At 40.6% G+C, this 24,798-nt stretch overlaps 1 protein-coding gene across 1 annotated transcript in view; it reads left to right on the forward strand.

Annotated features, from left to right (window-relative positions):
- sema3ab (sema domain, immunoglobulin domain (Ig), short basic domain, secreted, (semaphorin) 3Ab) overlaps positions 1–10,694 on the forward strand; it is a 29,764-nt gene extending 19,070 nt beyond the window's left edge. The window contains exons 6-18 of the mRNA XM_086073171.1: positions 865–955; positions 1,506–1,625; positions 1,971–2,113; positions 3,007–3,121; positions 3,207–3,276; positions 3,354–3,498; positions 3,574–3,793; positions 3,879–3,970; positions 4,046–4,087; positions 4,488–4,645; positions 5,985–6,052; positions 6,744–6,889; positions 8,749–10,694. Of these exons, the coding sequence (XP_085929297.1) occupies positions 865–955; positions 1,506–1,625; positions 1,971–2,113; positions 3,007–3,121; positions 3,207–3,276; positions 3,354–3,498; positions 3,574–3,793; positions 3,879–3,970; positions 4,046–4,087; positions 4,488–4,645; positions 5,985–6,052; positions 6,744–6,889; positions 8,749–9,258 (1,920 nt within the window). The 3' untranslated portion in view covers positions 9,259–10,694. The remainder of the gene's footprint in view (positions 1–864; positions 956–1,505; positions 1,626–1,970; positions 2,114–3,006; positions 3,122–3,206; positions 3,277–3,353; positions 3,499–3,573; positions 3,794–3,878; positions 3,971–4,045; positions 4,088–4,487; positions 4,646–5,984; positions 6,053–6,743; positions 6,890–8,748) is intronic.
- Positions 10,695–24,798: the final 14,104 nt, after the last annotated feature.

Here is a 24,798-nt window from a genome sequence, read left to right on the forward strand (position 1 = left end):
CTCATGTGGAGCTCGTGTATGTATTTGATGGAAGGAAGTTGCTTTGCATGTTAAGGTTACTAAGTCATAATGAAAACCAAAACATTTCACATTTTCCAAGTTTTTTTTTTTTTAAAACTCAGTCAAATAAATTACTTCACTATCATTGCAGCTGAAAACGACTTTTTCCATATATTGTAGTTCCACAAATAGCAGCGTAATTAAGACAATCAATATGATGTCTACTATGGTTCTTTGCTTTCAAATTTTTGGAAAAACTAAACAAAGTTACCACTGGAATGGAATGTATGCCAAGTGATCGAGATAAACTGAACAAGTTTCAGAACATAAACATGGATGCACATAACTATGCAGAGATGTTTTTATTATAACTTCCAGAGGGCTGTCTAGTATATGTAGTTCAACTTTAGCATGAATCTGGCAAAATGTATGTTTTTTAAAGGATACCTGCAATTGGCTAAGACTCTAAAATGGTCCACATTTTGAGCATGTGTTCTTGTGACATTTTGGTTTGCTTGCCAAATTCCAAGTAGCCAACTGAAACCGGCTCAGGGGCTGAGTAGTTTTGGGGTTACCAAAGAAACACTTTTAGCAGAATGAACAAAAGAGCACATTTTGGTGAGGTTTTGAGTATAGATAAGTACACACAAAGCTGTTTTATTTCATTGAGGATTGATAAAAACAAAGGGGAAAATGCAATTCAAGAGGTCATTGGACAAATGCATTTACATAAATGCACCTCATCTAATCAACTGCCTTTTGGTGGTGGGGGGGGGGGGGGCACATACCCATAATAATTGCAATATGCAGTGAATTTTAATCCCCCAAATCCACAGAGAGCAACTTTGTGTTTTCTCCACTCAGGACAGCATCTTTCGACTCTTGCCTCACATTGAAAACGGCAGAGGAAAAAGTCCCTACGATCCCAAACTTCTTACTGCGTCCATGCTGATCGGTGAGTCCCGGACATGTCGGAAAAATCTAGAAACGTGATTGCGTGGGAGTTGTGAAAACACCCTCTGCCCTTTTCTTTCATTGATGTTAAAAATGAATGCTGAGCGCTAGCCTGTCATTTAATGCAAGTGGATATGCTTTGTATGCTATTGAGACACTGGGAACCACTTATTGACAGGACTGTAAACTATTTCAGTCTGGATACCTCCTTTTGAGAGCTGCTTTGTCGCACATGACACTCTCAGCTATTGTGTTGCGATAAGTGGTCAGTATTTGGTGAACAAAAAGCCAGACAGTCATCTGTCACCAATTATTGGCTGTCACTATCTGTGACATCGCACCATTTAACCTGACAGATGGCTGCCTTCCAGCCTGTCACTTTTCATCTCTATTTTTCTGTCTTTACTCTCCCACACCTTGTTATGAACACCCCCAACACACCCCATCTCTTTCTCATCTTGCGACATTTTCAATAGGAAAATACACCCTTCCAGGATTTCCATTAAAAGAGACCATTGTGCTTCTACTCACTTCTCTCCCTGTGCTCTCAGATGGGGAATTGTACGCGGGCACATCGGCTGACTTCATGGGACGGGACTTTGCCATCTTCCGCACTTTAGGAAAGCATCACCCAATCAGGACAGAGCAGCATGATTCCCGCTGGCTCAATGGTGAGACACAACTCCCCTTTCAAGTTAATTTGTGAACTATCATGCTGGAACAGAACGCAGCCTTCCTCAAAGTGTTCCTAGATCTGTGCGTTCTGCACCAGGATGAGCAAAGATGACACAAAAACAAATCAAGACATGACCTTTTTTTGATGTTTAATTCCATCCGTTTTTTTCCCCTTTCCGCTGCCGTTATCCACATCCCAACTGTGTCACTTGAGAGCAAAAACAACAACAAAATTGTGCACTATGCGTTCGTAGATTAACCCAACCCTCAATTATGAAATGAATCATGTGCAGTTGTGTACCTGTATTTGCCTAATGTGCGTCTCTCCACATGTGGGGTAGATCCCAGGTTCGTTGGTGTCCATCTGATTCCAGAGAGCGACAACCCCGAGGATGATAAAATCTACCTGTTCTTCAGAGAGAACGCCATTGATGGCGAGCACGCCGGGAAAGCCACACATGCTCGAATTGGCCAGCTCTGCAAAGTATGAACAATAGTAGGCCCTCCAACACAGACTCACTCACACACTCCATTATGTGAAGGGGCTTCCATACAGTGGGATGGGGGGGGAGTACACTTGACTGGTGTCTGAGAGGCTTGCATAATGGCTGCTCTCAGAGGTTGTTGTCTATGGTTATATTTAGATCTTACAGGAGAGTGCGCTTTGTTTTTCAAAGTACAATCATCCCATATGACAAAAATCTGAGAGAAATGTCACCCGAAGCTGGGAGTCAAAGATGATCTCAGTGGCACCACTATGATCCCTAATTAGTACACGGTAAATTCTGTAAAGTCAATTTAACTTTAGAGTAAGTTTGACTTTGATTTTTAATGGCACCAAATAGACTCAGTTTTAGAGCAACATTTACACTTGGAAGAGAGTAAAAATAAAGAATTGGGGAAAAAAAGAGTCAGGGTTGAGGAACGAATTCATGATCTTCAGCTTGGGATACTGCCACACTACCACCTGAGCTATGCCCCTCCTAATGTTTACTTATATCCAAGAGGGGACCAAAAAAATCGGTTTTGGTCTTGGAGTTATGAAGATTCCAACTCAACATTAGCGATATAGATACACTAACACACAACAGGAGCGGCAAAGCTTAAGGAGTAGATCGGCTGACTCCCAAGCGGAAGGTTGTGAGTTCCTTCCTCAACCCTTGAGTGACCTTTATTTTTTTCCAATTCTTTATTTTACTCTCTTCCAAGTGTAAATATTACTTTAAAACGGAGTCTATTTGGTCCTACTCTAAATAGAGTCAAATTTACTCTACAGGATTTACTGTGTAGTACTGATTGGTTCACATACACCTTACAGAACGTCAAGATGCTCAATTGATGGCGTTGAGATGTAAAATCCTGCTCTTAATTACTCAGAACGACCTCGGGGGCCACAGGAGTCTTGTGAATAAGTGGACCACCTTCTTGAAGGCTCGGCTCGTCTGCTCTGTGCCAGGAAGTAACGGCATTGACACACATTTTGATGAACTACGTGAGTTGCCGCTAAATAAATGGCACAATTCTGTACAGTAATTGTAAATGTCTTTAAGATATGTTGCTCTCTGTTTGCCTTTCAGAGGATGTCTTCCTCATCAGCACCAAGGATCCCAAGAGCCCAATCATCTACGCGGTATTCACCACATCCAGGTACTGGGGCTGACTGTGGAGTAATTTTATTGCAATTACTGATTTGACAGCTGAACGTGTTCTTTCCATACCATTAGCAACATCTTCAAGGGTTCAGCGGTGTGCATGTACAGCATGACTGACATCCGCAGAGTTTTCCTGGGTCCGTACGCTCATAGAGACGGACCCAACTATCAGTGGGTGCCCTTTCAAGGGCGAGTTCCTTACCCAAGGCCCGGCACAGTGAGTGTATTAATCAGGATTATGTAAATCAAATTTTGATGAATGGGACTCATTGATGACTGACTTTCTCTGTAGTGTCCCAGCAAGACATTCGGAGGATTCGGCACGACCAAGGACCTTCCAGATGAAGTCGTAGTCTTTGCCCGAAGTCACCCGGCCATGTTCAATCCTGTCTACCCGATCAACAACAGACCCATCATTGTTAGAACTGACGTGGACTATCAGTTCACGCAGATAGTGGTGGATAAAGTAGAAGCAGAAGACGGCCAGTATGACGTCATGTTTATTGGCACAGGTACTACAAGTCACTGAAAGAGTTCAGAACTCTGTAACTTTTTGTTAAGCCGATTTACGTAATGAATACTGTGGTTTTGTACCAGACATAGGAACAATTCTGAAAGTTGTATCCATCCCAAGAGGCTCGTGGCATGACCTGGAGGAAGTGCTGCTGGAGGAAATGACCGTTTTTAGAGTAAGTTGTTCTCACCTCACTTTGATTGTTGTTATCACTGCGAGTCTTCTAAGATTCCCATATCGCGTGTTACAGAAGCCAACAGCCATTACAGCGATGGAGCTTTCAACAAAGCAGGTATTTATAATCAACAGAAGAGCAATTTCACATAGAAGTTTCCAAGAAAAAATGTCTATTAATCGGAAAAACATCGTGTGGCACAGAAACAGATACATTCAGAAACACTCATTTATGTCATTTGATTTAAACTTAATAGTACATTCAGTAAACTAACCCTTTGAGTAGTCAAAACATTTGACTGTGCATCTTATTTCATGCACCAGTGAGGTGTGCAATAAACCCATCATCAGATTGGATCCCCAGGGGTAACTGTAGCATATAAAGACCCCTAATGTTTGCTCAGGAAAAACAAAGTAACATTCACTTCACAAATCCAAATGTTTAGAATCTAGCCACAAACAATCCATGTTTTGATGCTTTGAAAAAAAAAATCATATCTTGTGATCTATCTGTGCAGCAACAACTTTACCTGGGCTCAGATATGGGTGTGTCTCAAATGCCTTTGCATCGCTGTGAGGTTTACGGAAAGGCCTGTGCTGAATGCTGCCTGGCAAGGGACCCCTACTGTGCATGGGACGGGACCGAGTGCTCCAGATACTTCCCCATGGCGAAGAGGTATTAGACACGTCTTTCACGATCACAAACTAAACCAGGGATTTGAGTAAATTTTCCAAAGGGGCCGCATTAGAAACTGGAAGAGTTATCGGGAGTTAAATTCAGTTATATAACATATTAAATTGTTTTGATGAGCTGCTAACTCATGTCGTGACAACATAACTCATTCATTTGTAGTCGGGACTCTAATCCTAATAAAGAGACAGACAGACTAGCAACGAGTGTTAACAATAATATTGACAGTGATGAATAATGATAAGGAAAAATTATAATACAGCCAAGGTACAGCATATGAAACTGCTGCTACAATACACGTATATCAGACCAAAACCCCATTGTCCTATTCCTTCCACTGTGCAAGGAAACACAAGGACCATTGTCCTGCAATGTCGCTAGTATCTTTTGGGGAAAAAATAGTCGCCAGAGGGGTCGTAAAACTCACTAAATATAGCAAAGATGTCGCCCAGCTGGCAACATTACAGACACGTTGTTGGCCACCAAAACAAAAAGCACAACTTTCAAAATATAAACATTGCATACTTGACATTTTAGTTTGACTTCATGACAACTGTGAGGGCTGGTCAGAGACTATGGATGTGATCTGCGGGTTGTACCTTGCCCAAGTATTACATTCTCTGCCAAGATAGACGTGGTGTATAATTTGAATATAAACACAGTTGCTATTATTTTAGCTTATAACTACCAGATGGAAGGTTAATTATGCCAAGAAGCAATTACATTTGAGCAATTATCTTATGACAAGGTTGAATAATTTAATAAGAGATTCAATTAGAAATGAAGTCATAAAAATTCCCAAATGATCACTCTATCAGTATTTTCATGATAGGCTATTACTAAAATAGACACGTTCACACAACGTAAGCATTGCACACAGCACAAAAGACTGCACAAAATGTGTACTTAAAATGACTACAAACAAATGCATTTTAACTCAGAGCAAACTTGTTGGTGATCACAGAAATGAGTCAAGCGATGGTCAGTAAGACGGTTGTTAGTTTCATACCCAAATTCAGTAGTCAAGTTAGAGTTTAAGATTTGTTTGAATTGATGGTGTTCTATCCGTATAAGAACCAACGTGGTGTTTGATGTTTGGGGTTAGACAAGAGACAGTAGGTTTCGTGAAAAACTGCTTCTTTTGTGAGATTTACTCCCACACGAAGCTCCACGGGCTTTATTGATTTTGACATTCAACAGTAACTTTATGTTGAAAAAAACAAACATCTTTCCTACAAACACAAGTATGTGAAGCTCCAACCTCGGGATTCATGATCTACACAAGTGTAAAGGTCACTGCTGACTGCTCTTTGTGTTTCTGCAGGCGTACCAGGAGACAAGATATCAGGAATGGAGACCCTCTTACACAATGTTCAGATCTGCAGCAGCACGGTACAGCAATTATGATAATTAAGCTTGAACTGAATATGTTGGTTTTAGTATGACTGATTAATAGCATCTTCCTTTGAAATATCAAGTCGTATATTGAAAAACAACTGCGCTTGTATTTCCACAATGTGCTTTTAATTTGAAATTTGATACAGTTAAATGAGTGCGATGAAATCAAAATGAATGTGTTTTTAGTGGTATTTGCATTTGCAGACACTGGATGAAAGCAAACAGAAGAAATTCACTGAAGCATATAAAGTAGCCTGGATTGCACTGGAAGACTTTTGTAAAGTGGCAATAACACAGCATGCCTTTTGGTTTTGTACAATTTTGTCAGTGGGTGTTAGTCCATCTTAAAAAGTTGAATAAAGTCTAGTATTAACACTAAACTTAAGCACTCGGTTATTAGTAGGTACAGACAGATTAGCTTTGGACATTTTCCCATCGAACGTCGTCATCGTCAACGTCCCATCAAAAATAATTAGGTAAAATGACCACATAATGTTACAGTACAGAGCTTAGTTGACACAGCAACATGTGTTTCACATTGTGCAAAATTGGATCATGGACTGTTTCCAGCATTAGCCGAACATCTTTATACTTTTCAACTGCAGTCAGTCTAGTGAGTTATGAGGTATGAAGTGAGGTGTAAACGCACGTGATTTACAGCATACGCTCTGATTATTTGTCTTAGATGAACTCAGCGAGCAGAAAACCCTGGAGGACAAGAGCGTCTATGGTGTGGAGAACAGCAGCACCTTCCTCGAGTGCAGCCCCAAGTCGCAGCGCGCGCTGACTTACTGGCAGTTTCAGCATTCTCCTGACGAGCGCAAACAGGAGGTTGGCAATTCCTCGACACGTTTATAGCCTGATGCTGTTTGCAGAGCTTACTTGCAAGAACTGGATTTACGCTGCATGGCTCAAGTGAGGCGTCATGAGGCGTAAATACAAAGGGAAATGCAAGAACTCTGACATCTTTAGATCAGATCTTGTCTCAATAAAATGAAAATAAGATATACAAATCTAATATGTATCAATTTTATTTTAAGAGGCAGCTTATGATTTTTAAGGGATATCAGTCAATACGAGTAGAATCCGTCAATGAGAACTTGACCTCAGAGAAATGCACCGATCAGGCTGGTTACTGGTGTTTTTCAAGGTATACCATGGCTTTAAAAAGTCATATGACATGACTCGAGTTGCAATTTTTAGGGCTTGTGACTTGCTTGCCAAAAACTTGGGAAAGACTTGACATGACTTTAGACTTGGTATCCAAGAGACTTGACTTGACTTAAAGGGTCAGCAATTTGAAAACGTGGCTTTTAGCCATGTTAAAATGCTAATTCCTCACCAAAAACATGACCGAAGTGGTGTTTTCTTCCATTCGCCCCTTTATGAGAAATTTTAGGTCATTCTGCTCTCCAAGCACCAGCTCCTCCAAACCTAAGAAAACAATCTGGTGTCACTGTTTGACGTCATCAGGTGCGTCCCCACAACCGCACCGCCTCTGCGGACTAAATGCACGCCCACTTTCTCCGAGACCTCCATGGGATAGTGACAAAAGTAGCCTTTATCAGTAAACATTCTGTCCAAATGAATTTAAAGAAATCAATTATCCTTCACATTTGCAATGCCAAAGTGCAATGGCAATTTGCCATCTTAAAATTTCAGAAAAGGTTCTGGCTGACACTTGTGTAAACTACAAGTAAAACCTTTGCGCTTCCAAACCTAACTGAACAAATAGTGTAGTGGTTAGTGTGACCGCCCTGTAAGCTGCAGGTACCTGGTTTGCAACCTACTCAGTTTTTTTTTCTCTTCTTCTTCTTCCTCTCTCTTCTTCCCTCCCCTACCCTCCTCCTCCACGATTTCTTGCGGCAAGTAGCCATTTTGTTTCAAATGTTTATTGAAGAATTGATGGCTTGCGTTGCGTGGCCATTCAGAGGAATTTTCAAACGCAGAGCCCCAACAGCGGACTGCAGCCAGCTCGCCGGCGGCGCGGCAACCGCACGAAGAGTTTTACTGAACCGGGCGTTTTACTTCCGCGTTAGAAAAATAACTGGCAAAACACCTAATATTTCATTAAAAATGACATTGCCATGGGGTCAAAGGTAAGCTTTAATCATTATATGCCTATAGGTAACTGTGGAAGGGCTTAAAATACCGTGATGTAATCCCTTTAACTTGAACTGTATGATTCGTAAGTCATCTTGTTCAAAGTTGTAAGTCTGCATTTTAATACAACTTGACTTTCTAAGAAGAGGAGAAATAAAAAAAAAATTCCCATTCGCACTAATGTGGCAATCCAGTCAGCATCACTTGTTTGGGTAAGCTAATGTCAGGACTGGTAAGAATTGTGTGATTCTAAACATTTAAGTACAGATAAATAGGATAACAAGTGGTGGAACGGTTTGTGAGAACTGTCCGAACCGTCCGTTTTAAATGTTTCAAGTTGCTTTGCTTGTGGGTTCACACTGTTTCATGTGTTCCAACAGTGTTAACACAGCCATATTGGATGTTTGACTTGAAATGTACATAAAAGCAGACATTCAAAATAATCACAGAGCCTACAGGCATTAAGTTGGAATTTGACACTTGGTCCTGCCGTGTAAATCCAGGCATAGAAAACACAAATTGTTAAAGTTTTCAGTGTCACATGATACTGCCCTTGCTTATTTGAAAATGCTCTTTTTTTCCCACAGATCAAATCAGAGGAGCGTTTTATCTGCACAGAGCAGGGCCTGTTGATTCGCACACTGAACAAGAAAGATACTGGAATCTATCTGTGCCAAGCTGTGGAGCACGGCTTCATGCAAACACTTCTGAAGGTGACCTTGGAGGTGATCGACAGCGAGCGACTTGAGGATCTGCTGCACGGTGACGACGAGGCCGTCGCCAACGCGCCGGTTCAGGACCTCCTACCGCCTCTGGAGACGGCCAATCACAAGCTGTGGTACCGAGACTTCCTGTCTTTGGTCAATCACCCGACTTTGAACAGCGTGGACGAGTTCTGCGAGCAGGTTTGGAAGCGGGAGCGCAAGCACAAGAAGCAGAAAGCTCACCTGGTGCAGCACCAACAGAAGGCCGTGCTGAACACCCACAGCCACATGCACAATCAAGGCCTGGCAGCCAAGTGGAAACACCTGCAGGAGAGGCAAAAGGGGCGCAACCGGAGGACCCACGAGTTGGAACGGGCCCCCCGCAGTGTCTGACCCATAAACCTTGTTTGAAAGCACCCTCCCTATTCTCATTCTGTGTCCCTCATGGCTATTCCCATTAACTGAGCTCCGGACTCTTTCCACAGTGACTGGCTTGAAAGCATATTTCTTCCGCCCCAAACTGCCAGCTGCTGTGTTCCGTGCACGGGCGTACCGCGCCGAGGACTGTTGTGTCACAACGGACGGTCGGGTCATGTTATCTCAGCTGGCCTCAGCTGCTCGAAGACACTAAGTGTCAAATAGCACAAGAGTGAAACACACAAACCCGCCTCGTAGACACTCGGGGGCTTTATGGGCTTGCGAGTTCAATGACAATTTAATGTCCACGACACGAACGCGACTGGAGGCGAAGTGGACGGACAGAAGCACAAGACGACAGCCCGAGCACTGCGCGGCACTGGGAGCAACGCAACGTCACCGCAAATATGTAGCTGAAAACATGTAAATACTGTATGACATACAAAAAGGGAGTGTCTCACATTTTTTTCCCGTGTCCTTTCTCCTGATAGAGATTTATTTAAGAAGCCATTTTGTACTCATCTGTGTGTCTATGCCATAGATAAGCTTTAAAAAACAAAAGACGTGGTGTATGCTTCTGTTCTGTCCATCTCAGCAGATTCCTGCCGGCGTTCCTTAGCATTCTTCAAACGCGTCGTCTCCGTGCATGAAATGCGACAAGTTATTCCGACGTTGAATATAATCTTCCGCTACCTGTATATTTATTGCTTGTACTCCTATGTGCATTGTGAAAACGTCTGGCTGTTTTATTGGACCAAGTGTATTATCACAAATATTTTAGGACTGGAAATCTCAAACATATATTTGTCAATAACGGTCAATGATGCGCACTGAGCAATAACACGATCTCCCTCGCTGGGTATTGCTTCATTAAATATTCTCCAAATCGTTCTATGACGCACAAGCTGGAATGTAGCTGTGGACATGATGTAAATACAAACACTATTCTCCATGTTTGAGGACACGGCGTGCTCGTGCATGTGACTGCTATTGTCGCGATTGTAATGTCTCGTCCCATGGTCAGCGCACAGTACACAGCATTAAAGATGTAAATACTGTTTTTGAGTGTACAATTACCTGATTGTTTAAAGGAGGTTATAAAGAAACCCCCCATCTATTCAAACATCTACACACCAGCTAACACGATACCAAGCAACAATGTATATAGAAACAAGTGTGCAGCACATGAAAACAGTATGTCGTCTTTGAGTGTTTCTAAGCCTTATCTACCATCTTCACTGTGGCAGATGAGAAACACGATTTGAGCTGAACAATAATGTAACTAAGTCTATTCATGCAATATGAGAAGCTGATGATCATAAAGAGATAATATATGATTCCAAGTGAGGATATCAAGCTCTGCTGCTGCTTTGGCATGGTGATGTATTCTACTGTTCCAATAAATGTCTCTTCATAATATAAATGCAATCCTGTGTGTGTGTGTGTGTGTGTGTGTGTGTGTGTGTGTGTGTGTGTGTGTGTGTGTGTGTGTGTGTGTGTGTGTGTGTGTGTGTGTGTTAGTGGGGGTGTGTGTGGGGGTGTGTGTGCGTGTGTGTTTAGACTGCATACTTCAAGTGCTAATAATTTATGTTCACCGCTATCTACCCATCCATGCCTAAGAATTACATAACTCATTTTATGTAATAAATCATAGTTGGAAGACCACCAGTTCCCAAAGAATAAATGAATAGCAAATTAATGTAGGGCTCTTACTATCATTTTTTTTTAAGAATCAATTAGTCTATCAATTATTCCATTGATTAATTGAATATTCGTAATTTTATTTTTGCATTAAACTTATTTTTTAAAAAGTATATCAAAACCATGTTTCCCAGATTACAGTTTATTAACCAATTATTGCTGTTCATTTGACAATGTTTAGTGATAAAAACAACAAAGCAAATTAATTCAGTTACAGGTTCGGTCATTTTTTAAGTAAAGCAGATGTTGGCAAATGTATTTTTTTGATTAAACACATGAAATAATATGCTTTCATGAAGGATGAGGGAAATCTGAATAATTACATTGAGAGGCTGAAATCCAAGGATTTGGACAATTAATGGCTCTAATCAATGACTACATTTTAAAAATAGGTGGTGAATAATTTCATATTTGATCGGTTGATGATTAAACTTTTTTTTTTTACAAGTTTGTAATATGCAGCGTCCCTGGCAATACATTTACTGTATGTTTTGAAAGACATCAACACAAGAATGCATGACATCTCCCGCTGTTAGCACAGCCAGCTGTTTCACTCGCACAGCACCATAAACTACACATGCAGAGTGAATAGTTCAAAGTGTGCAAAAACACTTGGAAATCATCTTGACTACCCCCCATCAATTGCAACGTATCAACATATGGTCAAGAATGAACAAGACACTTGCATTGTGCTGCACTACTTCCCTCTAGTGGTGGTCATGAAGCAGTACAGGACACCATATATTTTTGCATGATGTGTAATACTATAGTTCTTTAGTTTAAATAAAATCTAGTTTTTACAGCAAACTGTCCTCATATTATTACATTTGACTCTGTGATGAGCATTAAGCACCTTTAATAAATTTCATGTATCCTGCCACATCATCTCCATTTGTAACCCAGATAGGAGTGAGCCTTAATATAGAACGAGACTGCCCTCTGGCGGCGAAAAATAACACGCCTTGAAGTGCATGATGGAAAATCGACGGCTCCCAAGTCCCAACCCATGGATGAGTGTGCGGCCGCCCTGACATGATAGAAGGGCCAATACACACAAGTGGAAGAAGTGACTCACATACCTAGATTAGGGAGAAGTTACAGGCCTTATTTATTTTTATTGCTATGAAACTCTTGCGGGAGCTTGACCATGTTCGCGTGGGACGGCGGGAGTGCATGGGAGACCATAATAAAGGGTTTAAAAGAATAATCATAAGTGATAAACTAATGGGGGGGGGGGGGTGGAATTAATAGAGATGCAAGATCTCTCTCTCTCTCTGTCTCTCTGGCTCTCGCTTGTTTTTATTTTTATCTTCTTTTAATAACACCCTCCTTGTTAACCCCCGTTCGTCTGTTGACCACCAGCAAACACGACTTTCCAATAATGGTTTAAACTGAGCCCAAAAAAGATATTAGCAAATGTAAAGGTAATATAAGGGTTAACTTTCATCAACCCACAGCAAACTCCTCTACGCAAAGCATGTGCTCACTTACATTCCTTCAGTTCTGATCCAGAAAGTGGGGATAAAAAAAAAACACTGGCTTAGATCAGGTTTACCTCAAACTTTGGTTGGGGCCCAAAATGGGACTTTTATTGAGTTATTCTGGAGTAATTCGTGTCTTCTGTGTTGTTTTCATGTTCGTGCTTTTAATTTCAAAGGATAGAATGTGAATCAAACACAAATGTTTAGCTTTTTCCATTTAGCGCAACTGCTTTGGGACCCAGAGGGCAGTCCAACGCCTCCCTGACAGGCGAAACATGTCTGACAAGCCCTCTTAAGAGTGACCCGTGACACCTCCAGTCCATTAGCTAGGTGAGAAATAACAAGCCTGTGCAAGACCACCCTCTCTGCTGTAAAATAGAAGGCTCGCACTAAAAGTTCTGATGTATGCTTTACCCCACTCTCTCAGAGATGAATTGTTTTCAATTTGATGTTGCAGGTCGGAACTTCTACAAGAAAACTAAATTTATAATAGAGATGAAATCATAGTGAGAAGAAAAAAACAATAGATTAAGTTCTCAGTTTATGACCAAGTTCTGTTCTATCGACATGCAAGTCATATACAGTATAAAATAGTACATTAGCAAAAATATTTTACAGGTAGGATCATAAAAATATTACCTAAACCTCATGTTTCAATGCATTCTGGGCACCAGACTTGTCTGTTATTTCATGAAGCATAATAGAAATATCCGCCAAGTGTCCATGAAATTAAATGACAGCAGCATTTAAATTGCAGTTGTGATGCAACTACCGAGCTTGTCAACATAATGACTCTCAATAGTGGTGCTCGTCAAGTACTAATTACAGTTTATTTATGCGAGTTGTTGTGGCATCACAACAGTTTTGACACTTTGCAAGTCTAAAATACCGTTGGAGAGAATCTGTTGTGATCTGTCCCACAACAGTACACAGAGACAGAAAAACAAAAACAAAGTAGACCCATGACTCACTGCGGTTGCACCCAAAAAGATAAAATGACAGCCGTTTGTATGGATTTGCTGCTCTATTATTCTGTTTATTGTCCAAGAGCAACTAGGGTGTGTGCTATGGTGAGCAATGTCACGAATACATGAGATACATACAATAAACGTTGAATAGCCATACGGAAATCATTGAAACAGATGTTGAAATATTACGAACAAGACATTTTTTTCTGTTAGAAAAACACTGCTAACAGTGAGCTGAATGTGGAAAATGTCATCTGAAAAGACAGGCCCAATGGCCGATTAGGCGGTATGTCAAAGGATATTGCCAGATGGTAAACACATAGAAACAGGTGTGATACGTTTGGAACAATCTAGGTGTGAGCCGGGTCAACGGTCAATACCCCAAAAAATGTGTCTTTGTGGCGTCTACTGTGAATTTTCACTCTTGCTGGGTTGTTTCCAGCTGTAACTTGACTGAATTCTTCTGGTTGGCTCAAGCTGCTGGCACATACTACAGAATATCATCCAGCGTAGTGTTTCCTAACTTTTATTGAGCCAAGGCACATATTTGACATTTAAAGAATTTCTTGGCATATCACCTAACAAAAACCCAGCGAATTCGACATTTTAAATCGGTTTCGGGCGTCGGGTCATTTTATCACTGTGATTGGCTGTTAGCTAGGGCATGCCGACAAAGTTATAAAAGCCAAACTATGGCATGACATGGAGACGCGACTGGATATAGCAGGTAGAATTTACTTTTATATACGAAACTGTGCAAAAAAGCCGGAGGGTTTCATTCACGTGGGAGGACATCGTGAGAGAAAAAGTAACCGGTATGTATTATTTCTGTTTTTATATCCCACCCTCCGTAGAGAGGTTTCCGGTTGCCTTTAGGAATGATGACTGCCGCCGCCGATGGTATGGAGGGGAATTACTTCTCGCGCATGCGCTGAAGGTACGGGGTCGGTGCGGTGTGTATTTACATCATTTTTCTACGCGACGTGCGGACTTCGAGGTCAACGCCAAAGGGGGTATGCGTCGGTCACATTTGGCCGACGTCGGATTGGTGTATCTACGCCTTTTTTTGGCTAGCTGGCATAGGCTCCAAACTGCCAAGACCGCTAATGTTTAATTTAGCCTTAGTCAACTGGCCAAACATGAAACAATACCTTCTGAATATGTAAGATGGTAAGAATAGTAGTAGTAGCAGTAGTAATATGTAATGTAGTTTCACCACACTAAGAAATAAATTGTTAAATTGCTTGGAGAAAATTACAGATGTTAAGAAAAAAAGAGTGCTTATCACAGGCTGTTAAATTTATTGACTCCGAAAACCTCAAGTGCTTCCCCGCATAAGTTATCATAATTACCAGACAAAGAAATAAATAACATTGTTTTTCAATGTTTTCCTTATTTTGCTTTTTAATTTTGAGAGTGGAACCCATGGAAGCTTAGTCGTTAACACATGTCTACCCGTTCCCCCTCGTGCGGCTTTTCTCCGTGTACTACAACCTCCTTCCACATTTCAAAAGCATGCAAGTCGGCTTCATCGAAAACTAAATTGTCCGTAGGTGCGAATGCCCCAAAGTCAGCTGGGATAGGATCCAGCTCCCAGAATGATACGTGTCATAGAAAATGTACCGCTTTTGGAGAGTGCTTCAGTCATGATGTGAGGTTATATTGTATGCGAAAATGTCAATGCATTCGATGCAATTGTGCTGTGCCGATTTTATTTTTTAATCATTCTAATTTGGCAAGGTTGTCTACAACACATTTTGACTTAACAGTACTTTACACTTTAAATAATAAATACATGCTTGTGTTTAGAAATACGTATGCAATATTTCCCCATTCAAGGCTTAAGCATTCCATCAGTTGTCGCAGAGAACCGTGAACACTGTGTCGTCCGTAAATGGAAGGTTTTCAAACAGGTCATCGATGACGCCATTTCAAGTGGTCCTAGTGATTTATTGAGCCTTAACACGTTAACACTGCCAGAAGGAAGACATCTGGAAGAAGCGTTTCGCCCAAATGCTGATATTCTCCCTTTTCAACTCTTGCTGAAGGTCGACAGTGACTAACGCTGCTAACTGGTGTGAGTGATGTGCCGGGTGGAGGGTGAGGTCCTGCTGGTGTACACGGGCAGAGATAACGAAGGCGTGAGTTCAGACAGGGATTAGGTGTCAAGGATTCAAAAAAGGAAAAAAAAAATCCTGAAACAGGACCCAGTATGCCGTGATATACTCAGGAGGGATACACCCAAGGCGTGACTCAACACTTGATTCATGGTTGTGGGCAACTTATTTTAAGCATTGATTCCCAACATAACTCATTGGCTTTCTTACAACAAACAGACAGACATCTGTTTTTTCGTAAAAAAGTGGACGTTTTAACAAAAGACAAAAGGACCTCAAGACAGGCTACCTGTGTTGTTTTTTTTAATCCCAAACTGTCTTATTGAGGGAATTCTGAGAAAGGTGCAGGGAAACCACAACATTCAAATGCCCCAAAAGTGGTCTAATTTTGAAGTCAACCGAAATATGTATATAAGTTAACCAGTTATGAGCTAACCAACCTCCCACTCTCATTTACAGATGACTAGTGCTGTCACTATCGAATATTTTTTGAAATGATTAATCGATCGATTAATCGACTAATTGGATTAATTTAAAATGTGCATTAAAGTGTATTGCAAAAGGATTTTCCCCCTGATTACTGTTTATTAACCACTGATTGGTGTTTATTTCGTACCTCATATTCGCATTGTGATTTAAAAAAAAAAAGGGGGGGGGGTTGATGTACTATGTTATTAAACACAGAAGATAATCAGTAATCTTTCATGAAGGACTACAGAATTATGTGAACAATTACTGTTGATATGCTGAAATCAGAGGATTTGGACAATTTTAAATGAAAAAAATGGCTCCAAACGATTACTTGATTAGTAAAATAGCTATCAACTAATATGATAATTGATTACTTTTTGATTAATCGATTAATGTTGACAACTCCCCAGATGACCATGTCACTCACCTGGCCAGGCCTTGGCTTTTAAAGCCATACACACTCAAAAGTCACAAATACCACAGTAGAACATGAGGATAGCATCCCGAAGTGGACAAAATTATTTGTACCTCACATGTACAATATTGTGTATAATACAGAATATATTTTTATTCGGATACTGGATGGAATAATTGATGCAATACGTGATTATAAAAAAATTCAAAAGTGTTTGGCTTTCTGTGTGATGACATGTTTCATAATATTAAAAAAAAAAAAGTATATTACCAATAGAACCAGAAATGGAAAATATCTAGTCTCGGGTCTACAAAATTTGTTAAATTAAAAAATAAAATAAAATACTGAAAAAATTCTAGTGTCGGCAGGCTAGGTAACTATTGTACTTAATTTCATTGGTTAATTTATCTTTACACGTGTTTGCCAGTTAGTTATAACATTGTTGCACAGTAAAATGTTTAATGATGGCAATAGTTTAGACACAGATAATTATTTTATTTTATTTTTTTAAAGTTTATAACTAAGAAAACAAAAACAATGTCATGAAACAGATCGCGCTTGACACTGGATGTTCAGTTACATAGCATTTCGGTGAGATGTGTGGAGTATGTATGTATGAGATGTCATTCTTTTTTCCAGTGTTGCACAAATTTCATGTATGTTGAGAAGGCAAATGCCGGCAAATCTCCAATATTACTAGTCTCTAATAGTCACTGTTTGGTTGGAAAATGATTCTCATTCCTTTCAAGTTTATTGTATTCTGACAATCTGCTAATGTTCATGTTGCTTTGATGTTGTATGAAATGTCGGTCATTTTTGTGTGGGCATCAATCACCCGGGTAGCGAGCGTGAGGAAAACAGGCCATAAGTACATGCTGCAGGCAGATGTTTAGTCTGCACTTGTCGGCGTATGATGAATACAGTAGGAAAATTAAAGGGAAATATATGAAATAAATGTGTTGAAAAAATATTCAAAGATCATAAGGGGTCGCTAAATAATGATCATGATATAAAATTATTCACACACACCTTTATATAATATTTGTTTTAGCTTTTGGTAGCTTTCGACAAACATACATATGTATTTGTATCTTGGCTTATGAGTGACTTGACTCATACAGGCAAAAATGTGTTACAAGTGCTTCGTGGTCGTGACAGTCACAACAAGCAGCAGGTTGGCAAATCATGAACAATGCCTCAAATAAAGAGGCTTGCATGATCTGTTTGCTGCCATTTCCAGTTTAAGTTGACTGTAAAACCAGACAAAACAAAAATAATTACAGGTTGTCCATTGACCCAAACCACGTAACTTTGTCTTAATGCACGTGAGTTAGCTTAATGCTAAGGCATAATGGGAAATGTCATAGGCAGGCTACTAAAAGTAGCATCAATATCACGGAAGGTATAACTGACTGTGACTGAAATGACTAATAGTGCTGCTGGCTTGGGGAGTGACGGAATACATGTATGGATGTTACGTATTCAAGATACACAAAAAACATATATACAATAACATTTACAAAAAAAAAAATTGAGCTGTCATAGTCCAGTGACGTCCTGCTTTCAGCGGAAGTAGCTGGTAGTTCCTAACGTGAGTTCCACCTTGCGTACAAATCGCCCACCAATTTATTATAACACTATATTACCAATAAAAACAGCGCAATACAGTAAATCTACTTTCTCTAACGTGATAAATAAAGTGCCTGCCTGTCTGTCTGTGTACAGTATTTGTCTTTCTATTTATCCTTCCATCTTCAGCCCCATGCACAAGTGATTAGCACATCTGCCAGCCAACAGTTTTGAGGCTTACCATTCAAATTATGGGTGGTCTGGTTTTCTCCTTTGTTCCAAAACCATGCATATCATAAAACATTCACAAGAACAAAAAGATCAGACAAAAGTATGCAATTATATATTGTAGTGATATGTAATTTGTTGTCTTCATTAGCGTGTTTGGTATTGGAGTAAATCTCTCAAGTCAAAGGCTCCATTATGTGACAGTGATTGTTTTCCAAGTAGTTCTCAGGGGGGGACAAATAAAAATTACAACAGAATCATGTTAGGTTCTATTCAAAAATATTGAGTAACGTATATCTAATTAGTATTATTCTGAATTTCGACCCAGCACTTTACAAAATAGGTACTAAAGCAGGATAAAGAAAGCTCATGAGCATACAGCAGACATGCATGTACACGACACGAGCACACCTATAGATTATGTGACCGTTGCCATGATGATGGATGAGGATTCACGGGAGGCCAGATGGTGATCACCCCAGCAGAATGGCAGAATATCCCATTACTGATTCATATGCGAAGGATGTCAGAAAACACAAGTGAATCAGCAGCAGTTTTTTTTTTGCCTGGAAGTGGTCACATCCTTGCGGGTGTGGCATTTTTGCTGGTAAAGTTAGAATGTGTTTACCATTGGACTGTCTCGTGCACTCACTTATGGGGTTGAGGCACTTTATATAGTGTGCATTTTAGTATAATTGTAGTGTACATCAGAGATTCCCAAACAGGGTGCACATAGTTCGTCGGAAAATGTTGTTACAGATATACTGTACCTTTGTTCATCTAGCTATGAGAGCGACATATAGTGACAGGTAGGATGGCAGACGTTATAATTACCATGTGTATCCACATGTTGCCATTCCTACAACAGAATAAGGCTCAATCCCAATACCGCCCCTTACAGCTTGTCTCAGCCCTTGGAATGCGCGTTCACGACGACGAAGGAGATTCCCAATTCTCCATAAACTGTAGGGGTAGGGTTACAGACAAGGGCTGCAGGTCCCGTTTGATGAAGATAGACGCCGACCTCCCGAGGTTCTACTACAGTCACGCCCTCTCTGCAACACAGGCAGAAGCAGAGGTGGATAGAGTCGGCAAAAATTGTACTCAAGTAAGAGTAGCGTTCCTTCAAAATATTGCGCTGCACATTGATGACGACATGTCTCGCACCATTCAATGGCTTCTGAAATAATTACGTCATGTTTTGGAACGGGGATACTTTTTTTTAGAACCGCGAAAGGAGTAAGTACCAGAAAAAGCGAGTAGAGTAGAGCCGGGTGGGTTTGTTGGTGGAGATGGGGCTTTTGTAGAGTAGAGTAGAGTAGAGTAGAGTAGAGTAGAGTAGAGTAGAGTAGAGTAGAGTAGAGTAGAGTAGGTGGAAACAAGGCTTAAGCAATGCGTCCGCAGAAATGCTCCCACACAGTCAGTTAAGCAAAGAGCTTACGTGAAAATACGGTAACTCTAATGTATGATTCGGGTGGCGAGTGACGACTCTAGTGTAGCCCAATATAGCAGAGTAAGACTAGCGTTTCTTCTTCACACATCTACTCAAGTAAAAGTAAAAAGTAAAGTGGTAAAACTACTCTTAGAAGTATTTTTTTTTTTTTTCAAAAAGTTACTTAAAACAATGTAACGGAGAAAATGTAACTCGTTACTACCCACCTCTGGGTGGAAGCAATGATGAAAGTAATGGTGACACCAGGAAACAACAAAAAGCAGGAGACACAAAAATGTAAGTATGTTAATATTTATTGAATGTCATAGCAATGATAGTGGTTTTATCGAATGTGCTATGTTTTGGCACAATTGCGTGTTTTGGTAAACACTCACTATTGCCGTGTCTGTTATGCATACACTTTACACATTTACTTGTTCACATCCCATACTCCTTTTAATTGGTTAATGTTGATTATTATTTACAATAAATCATTTAATTAGCCTGTTTCATAGTCTGTGTCCCCTCATTTTTGCCACATTATATGAGCCGGCCTGTGACAGTGTTGTGTTCAATTTAAAGATTTCAGACTGAGGAAGATAATTAGCAAGTAATAGATAAAAGAAAAGATCCTCATTATTTCAGTCATAGTTTAGGATGTTCTCGTGCGCTTTGAGATTTTTCTCATCTTAAATGGATGCCTTGGCTCAACAAAGGCCGTGCAACACTGCTGTACATACTTGTCTCCACACATTCCGTATGTTCAAAATGACCCATGTCGGAATTCATAAAGTACATGTCACAGGGAATTGGTTTAACCTGTCAAGTGTGCCAATTTATATTGTCTCGCTCCGCAATTTTAACCTCTCCTGACAGTGAAATACAGTATGAGCTCTTTGAGAGAATTTTAGCAGCACATACGCAGTAAGTAGGTTAACCACATATGGTTTTAGCATTGACAGCCCATTAAAATGCTGAAATGGGGGATGGGAGTGCGAAAGACGGGCGACGGGTGGGGGGTTCGGGGGGTGGGGTGGGGGTTGGGGGTGATTGACGGTGTGGATGTCCATCGCTAGTGCTAAATGCTATCTTGGTTGACAGTTCAACAGCGCTAAACAAGTCCGTGCACTCATCATTATCCGACCTTTTTTGGTCTGCTGGCTGTGTGCCGTTTACCTCGCGTCGGTGACACACTGTAACACTGGAAATATGCCATTTGAAAGCTCAGCTTGCGTTGTCTGACCAGCGAGTGGTGACCGCAGTGGATAGGAGGACCACATTTCCCATGATCCTTAGATGCAAAAGCAGGAAGTATTTCTAGTTCCGGTCAATGCCTCTTGCCTGCTATCTATTCGATGTGGATGTGAATGACAACACTAACATGAATTTGGAAGTAAATAGGAAGGCATTTAACAGTAAAATTCCATGTTAAAAGGCTTATTGTATGAATCGCTATGACAACTGTGTGATTGATACACACAACATGGCAAACAACGTGACACCGGGATGGGAACTGCGTAATATCGGGACAAAACAATGAGGTTGGTAAAATCCACTGGGATGCGGCATGCGGGACTCAAGGCTCAAAAACAGGACTATCCCGGTCAACCGGGACATCTGGTCACCCTAACTGAGTGAGGCACAAGGAAATGCAAGTAACAAAGACTTGGTTAGAAGCTAAAGACGTTTAACACTCGGTCGTGCAGTCGGTCAGTCAGTCCAGTTACCAGGGTCGCCGTGGCGACAAAGGTGCTATAGATTTTCAAGCTGTTGTTTTAAAGTTACTATTATGACATGTTGCTTTAAAATCCTGGTTGTGTTTCTAGTCATGGACTAAGCTCACAGCCCATGTGATGGCCACCTGTGTAAACGCTTGTAGTATCTATTAGCTGTGAAGTGCAGATGCCACAGACCAGATTCATTTTTAGCTTTTGCAAGTCGTGTAGGCATAAAACACGCCGCCTATGTTCCGTTCTCAATCTAGCTTTAAGATCTTCTTTTGTGCACTCTCATTGTGGTGCATTGCCTTAAAAGTATAATAGGTGCATCCATGGGGAGTGTCTCTGTGTATGTCTTTGTAGGAGGCTTCTGTATATTGACACAGCATTAACTTGAATGGAAATATTTTTACTGTGTTCGGACAGCATGAATAGAACACCCCAGGCATTTGGACGCAGCCTATCCAAACAAACACCAGACCAGCACTCAATCAAAGCACCTTTTCACACTCACTAAAGCCTTTTAAAAGCCAAAAGGTGACGGGGGCCTTTCGACAAGGACCCTCTGGAATTCATAAGTGTTAAAATTATGAGGCATTACACACTTGTGGTGCAAATGCCTCAGATTGCATGTTGCTGGTCAGTAATCTCTCCTCCCACCTTGGTTGATTAATCAAATGTATTGGTTCATTGCAGTGTAAAGGATGCTTGTTTTCAGCACCTTTTTTTTTTATTTGTTTTTTTCAGCACACACGTTACAAAAACACAGTCAGTGCTTCCAATTTGCTGAATTTTCTGACCAAATTAGGAACCATTTACTTTATAAATATACTTCTTCATAAATATACTTGTAGTGAGTTGTATTGCCCCTATAGGAAACAGAGAATCACAAAAAGAACATTGCCCATTTATACTGTGCAATGCAGAAACCGTGATGATGTAAATGTGACGACGTGCTTTTGAGCAAACTAATTTGTTTTGCAGAGGTCCCTTGTCTCACTTGTATACAGTAACTCCTATGAGGATTTTTTTGTTTATTTATTTATTTTTATTAAGGATAGTGTTTACCTGGCCCAACTGATATGGAATTTTTCAGGCCGATGCAGATTCCAATATTTGGCTGAATACAATTCTAATAACCGATTAATCGGCTGATTAATTTTAAAAAATCATGTAATGAACAAAATAACTTGTTTTTTGGTCTTTTTGTCACGGCGGGGTTGGAGGACCCAAATGCAGGGAGGCAGGAGAACCACGGCATGGATGCACGTAATACTGAAAACAATTTATTTAACAAAAACACTACCAGGGGTACTGGGTAAACAAAACCAACAAAAATCTGAAAAGACCAAAAATCGAAGTAACAACAAAACACTAGAGCGGTGACACCAACAATGATCCAACCCAGACAGAGGGGAGACAGATTATTTTTCCAATATACTTCCACTTAGTTTTTAGATATCGCTAAAGAAAAACCATAAAAAAAATACAAAGTACAAAATCAGATTTTTGTAAAAAGAAAAACTAGGCCACATTTGCCAGCCCTATTTTCCTCTATTGTTGCTGTGGAATATCTGTGCTACATGGGAGTCATCAAGCACTCCAAGTCTGACACAAATCAAGCTGAGGGGAGGGAAGTGGAAACTGAGCAAGAGGGGATTAGGAAGCAAAATGTGGGGGACCTGACTGTTGCCATCTATGGTAGAATGCAGACTTATTAGATCTATTAGACTGGTAGGAAGGAGTAAATGGATACTGCACCCACTGGCCATGTACATTAGCCTTTTTAAATGGCTATTAATCTGGACCTGGGGCTTAAGCAAAGGGTGGAAAAAAAATCCCACAGTGCACCTTTCATCAGGTTGTAAGGTTAATGCACACGCTCAACCAAAAATGCCTCGGCTCCAGACGGGTGATAGTGTGTCAGTCAGCCACATTCCCCTGACATTGAGCAGTTGTCTTGCCCAGACCAGCAGACGAGAGCCTATAATTGCAACAAGGCAGCGGCATATTCCAGTTTGTGTATGGTGCGAGCCCACAAAGTCCTTCTGTTCTCTGGGGAACAGGTGCAACGTGGGAGTTGAAAACACCAGATCCCCCCCACATTGGTGTGAGGGGCCAGACTGCAGCTGCTGCAGCTAATGCAGTCGATTGCAATTTCATGATCCTGACTGTGTCCCAATTTATCCTGCTCTTGTAACTTAAAACAAATACATTGTACAGTACATCCCTGTGTTTTAAGCAGCGAATGCACTCATTGAAGCCATTGCTTTGGCAGAGCCATAACCATAGTCCAAAGGGAGTTTTACTTCTTTCCAAATCCCTTAGATACTTGCACGTGAGTGATTAGCATGACTTCATGTTGGTGTCACCACAAAGATATGAGAAAGAGATGTCAAGAGAAAACAGATGTCTTAGGCGGGATGCCGTGGCTCTCCTAACTGGATGCCTGAATATCCACGCTCACTCCTGAGGTTGTCGACAGTATTGTTTTCCTCGCCAAAAGCATGCACGATGCATTTGTGTTTACATTTTCTGGGACAAAGTTAATGTTCTGTTGAATGAGAGTTTTCTTGCTACGTATCGGTACAGAGAGAAAATGTGTTGTAAATATAATTTTGAGGAAAATTGTAAATCTGAGAATTTCTGAAGTCCGAATCTTTTGATGTCAAACCCAAATGTTTTGAATCAACAGCATATAAACAATATAATTGTTCCAATACATTTGGATGGCAGCTATAAATTCATCTATCAACACACCCGTGTGTAAGTACAAAAAAAGCACTAAATAACTGGAAAGTCATCAATCCAACAATAGCGTAGAGTAACTGCCCGAAAATGTAAAAAAATATAATACTTGCTAAAAAAAAAATTTAAAGCACGCCCTGCCATGATACTTCCAATAAACCTACCAGAAACACTCTGCTGATGTAACATTTTCACAAAACAAATGACTACTGTTACTACTTTCAAAGACAAAGTGATAAAAGTGATAAAAAGAGTAACAAAACTTTACTGTTGCGTTTTTAAAAATGTCTTGAGATTGGAAGAGAGAGAGGAAAAACAAGCACGGGTTCCTTGCCACAAGACCATCTTCCAAATGAAATTCAACTAACTACAACTGACTGTCTCTGTGGCACAACAAGGAGGTGGTGAAAGTGTACGGATTTCTGAAAGGACATCTCAATGGGTCAAACAGCTTCGCTGAAACCAGTTGCCCCCGAGCAACAAGGAGCTCTTCAAACAGTTGACACAAGGTAGCAGGCAGCTTTTCCAGCCTTGAAACAGCGAAGCAGTCATTATGGCACGTGGCCAGATCGGTAGTGGTGCTAGCAATCATCATTACTGACTCACTTTTGAGGTGAGGTTTAGGTATCCTCCCTTCCTGTTTGAGCAGAGCTTTACAAATTCCCAGC

The sequence above is a fragment of the Leptonotus elevatus genome, chromosome 4 (assembly GCF_054856555.1).
Source record: "Leptonotus elevatus isolate MCC_2025b chromosome 4, RoL_Lele_1.0, whole genome shotgun sequence".
Taxonomy (NCBI): Eukaryota; Metazoa; Chordata; class Actinopteri; order Syngnathiformes; family Syngnathidae; genus Leptonotus; species Leptonotus elevatus.